Below are 3,388 nucleotides of genomic sequence, written 5' to 3'. Positions count from 1 at the left end.
TATAATTTTTGCCATTTGTTTTAGACAAGAGATATTTTTTACTTGAGTTTATCATGTGTGAGTATTTCATTTGCAAAGATAATTGAGTTAGTTTTTAATTTTTTATTAGTTGAAAATTTTATTTTATTATTAAGTGAATAACTTTTTTTAATAACTTCTAGTGCTTTAAAAAAAATACTAGTTTCTAACTTGAAATAGATTTTTTTTTAAGAACTCTAATTTATAATTTTTTATATTTTTATCTTTAATATATTTATCCAAATTTCTAATTATTTTTTAAAATAAATTATAATTTTTTTATTTTTTATCATTTTATACTTTTTAATTATTTTAATGTCTAATTTTATCTCAGACTTATAATTTAATAAGTTAACTTTTTTGACTTCTAACTACCACTTTTTAGGTTTTAACTACATGCTGATTTTTCAGCTTTCATCTAATTTTTTAATTTCAAGCTAATTTTTTAGATAATTTTATCAAATATTATAATAATTAATTAGTTATTATCCATTATTTTTATTCTTCATCTAGTATTTAAAACAATACATACTTAAAATTTAAACTCAACATTTAATTAAACAAGAATAACAGCGCGCTAGTTTATTGAAGTACTTGCTGATAACTGTTAACTTTTATGAATTCAACCATTGAATTATAAAATATTATTTCATATATTGAATTTCACATACATTGCTAAAATTTGTTTACAGAAGCTAGATTTTTAATCTTTTAGAAAAAATATTAAAATAATACTCTAAATTTTTACTTTATGAAGAATTTTCCAGCTATCAATATTTATAAAAATTCACTTTTTTTTTAAAAAAAGAAACGAATTGAAGTGGTCAAGAAATCATAGGGACGGGTCATATTTTTAGTAGGAATTTCATTATTTTTTGATATTTTATTTATTTTAAATTATTATACAGTCATCTTGAAAGAAATTAATGTGTTGCATTATATTTTATTTTAATATAAATAATTTTCTTATGAACATTTTTTTTAAGATGACTCTAAAATATAACTTGATGGAGAGATGTTGTCTAAACCTTTTAATAGTAATTAATACATCAGTCTCAATATCATACTCTTTTAAAAATATAAATTAATTTTTGTATTAGGTATTCTTTTACCAAAATATTTTTAATTATTTTAACTTTTGTACTCAATAAATAATACAGTAAATTGTAATAAGATAAATTTATTCTTTTTCGTGTGATAATTAAAGAATATGGCTAATACATATTAATTAATTAGGTAGAAAAAATGAAATAAAAAGAGAGAAAATGAATCCCAATCATTTTAAACATTATTTTGGAAATATAAATTATTAAAAGAATTAATATTACTAACTAAATTAGTCATTTTTAGTAAATGTAAATTAGTTTATATATTCGTACAATTAATATCTTATTATCTTAACATGGTTTGCTTATTAAACCTATGCTGGACTCGTCTGCTTTCTTAGAAAAATAATTGGAAACCCATAATTGTGTGCTCAAAAACAGTTTTATTTGGAATGGCGAATTCGCTAGCCAGTTTGGACTTTGGTGCCATTCGGCTAAGATCAAATGACCCACAACAAACCAATAGGAGGAATTTCTTGATGATCGAAAATTTCTTGGTTTCTGTTCATAAGCATTCATGTTATCATAGTCACAAGTCGCAAGAGCCACTTGCATAACATAGAAAAATAAAATAATCAAATCATTTGCAGTTTTGCACTACGATTTTATTATCATAACAAATAACAATTTTGAAGCCAACCAATTTACCATACCTTCCCTGGTTCTCTATACTAGAAAATATAAAACAGAGAGAAAGGGAAGAATTAAAAATTAATGGTCTTTGTATCTTGTCCACTGGCCAATTCTTAGGATACTCTTTTATTATAACTCATTTCCTTCTCAGCAATTGAAGATTGATCCATGCTTCAGAAAGGATTGTGAGCAACAGATTTGAGAAGAAACCCACATTAGCAAAAAATAAAAGACTCTATAGACAATTTTTGCAGCTAACAATTGCTTCTGAATATGGGAAAATATGCAAAACAAAATTAAAAAAAAAGAAAAGAAAATAAAAGGGTAGAATTAGACAAAACCAGATGATAATCAAGTATTGTCTATTATTTTTTCTCCTCCTTCTTCTCTTCCTTCTTTTCTTCCTTCTTCTCCTCTTTCTTCTCCTCCTTTTTCTCTTCTTTTTTTTCTTCCTTTTTCTCCTCTTTCTTTTCTTCCTTCTTCTCTTCCTTGGCAGGTCCAACTGATACTATATCCACTTTTCCTACTTTCTTCAGCTTCTTCACTATTTTCACTGTGTCCATTTGACCAATCACAGTCAACTTCTGCTCCTTCACATCAGCAACAATTGAATCAACCCCTTTGGATCAAAGCACCAAAAATTAAACAGATCAATTAATCATTGGTTATATAACTAACTTATATTAACATGAATTCAAGGTATAGAAAATTTGGCTTTGATTTTTACAAACTACCCACCATAGATATCTGCAGCTGCTTCTATAGCCTTTTGCTTTGTTTTGTCATCAGTCATAGTCATAACCTTTAACACAACCTTCTGTTGTGGATCCAGTGAGGGATAACATGCACAAAGAGAAAGGGAAAAAATGGTAAATAAAATTATTGATCACATAATTTTTTATATTATTTCTATGGATCATACATATATAAGTATATAAATAATAAATATGTAACAAAACAAGCATGAAGATGTGCATAAGGAATCCAAGGGAAAGAAAAAAAAATTGTGAAATGAAAATTGGTACCTGAGCCATTTGAAGAGGTAGAAGTGTGTGTGTGAAAGCAAGAGTGAGAGAAGAAGGGGTTTGAGAATTTTGAGGAGCATGTACTATATAAGAGTAAAGGCGTGAGGTTTTAGAGTTTCTTTTTTATTTGTGCGTGTGACTGTGAAAGTCACATCCAACAGATGGACCCTCTGAATGCAAATTTCTTGCTGCATATATGGTACAATTCGACAGCACACAGGACAAATTTTTGAGTGTTTTAGGCATGCTGATGACATTCTGTGCCATTTGGTTTTTTCTTCTCTTTTCCTTTCTTTCTCATCTTTTTATCTTTTCCGATCGACTTTAGGAAAACGAAACTTGATCATTGCACATTAGAATATGTAAATGCAAAGTGAATTGGAATTTGGAGAGGAAGAGGAAAAAAAAACTTCATGAAAATCAAGTTAAATTACTCCTAGTGTGTTTGAATAACACAATAAAATTAATTCTACCCCACAAAGTCACATTGGTACCATTAAAAAAAGTAAAAATAACTATTTATTATTTTGTGTTCATCACAAAAATTAAATGATTATTTCTCATGATAAAACACCCTTTATTTTTCACTATTATTAATTTTTCAAA

At 26.5% G+C, this 3,388-nt stretch overlaps 1 protein-coding gene across 2 annotated transcripts; it reads right to left on the bottom strand.

Annotated features, from left to right (window-relative positions):
- Nucleotides 1-1,852: 1,852 nt before the first annotated feature.
- LOC100802142 (heavy metal-associated isoprenylated plant protein 39) lies at nt 1,853-3,042 on the bottom strand. Of its 2 annotated transcripts, none has more exons than XM_003548141.5 (3): nt 2,783-3,042; nt 2,496-2,574; nt 1,853-2,376 (listed from the first exon to the last, which is right to left on the bottom strand). In XM_003548141.5, exons 1-3 carry the CDS (start codon nt 2,789-2,791, stop codon nt 2,123-2,125), a joined length of 342 nt encoding a protein of 113 aa, XP_003548189.1. In that variant the 5' UTR covers nt 2,792-3,042; the 3' UTR covers nt 1,853-2,122. The 2 variants fall into 2 exon arrangements, with proteins under 2 accessions (XP_003548189.1, XP_040866526.1); XM_041010592.1 differs by having other exon boundaries at nt 2,496-2,571; nt 2,783-2,942.
- Nucleotides 3,043-3,388: the final 346 nt, after the last annotated feature.

The sequence above is a fragment of the Glycine max genome, chromosome 16, assembly GCF_000004515.6.
Source record: "Glycine max cultivar Williams 82 chromosome 16, Glycine_max_v4.0, whole genome shotgun sequence".
NCBI classification, from domain to species: Eukaryota; Viridiplantae; Streptophyta; class Magnoliopsida; order Fabales; family Fabaceae; genus Glycine; species Glycine max.
Note: the sequence above shows the minus strand (reverse complement) of the source record. Positions and strands in the feature narration are given on the sequence as shown.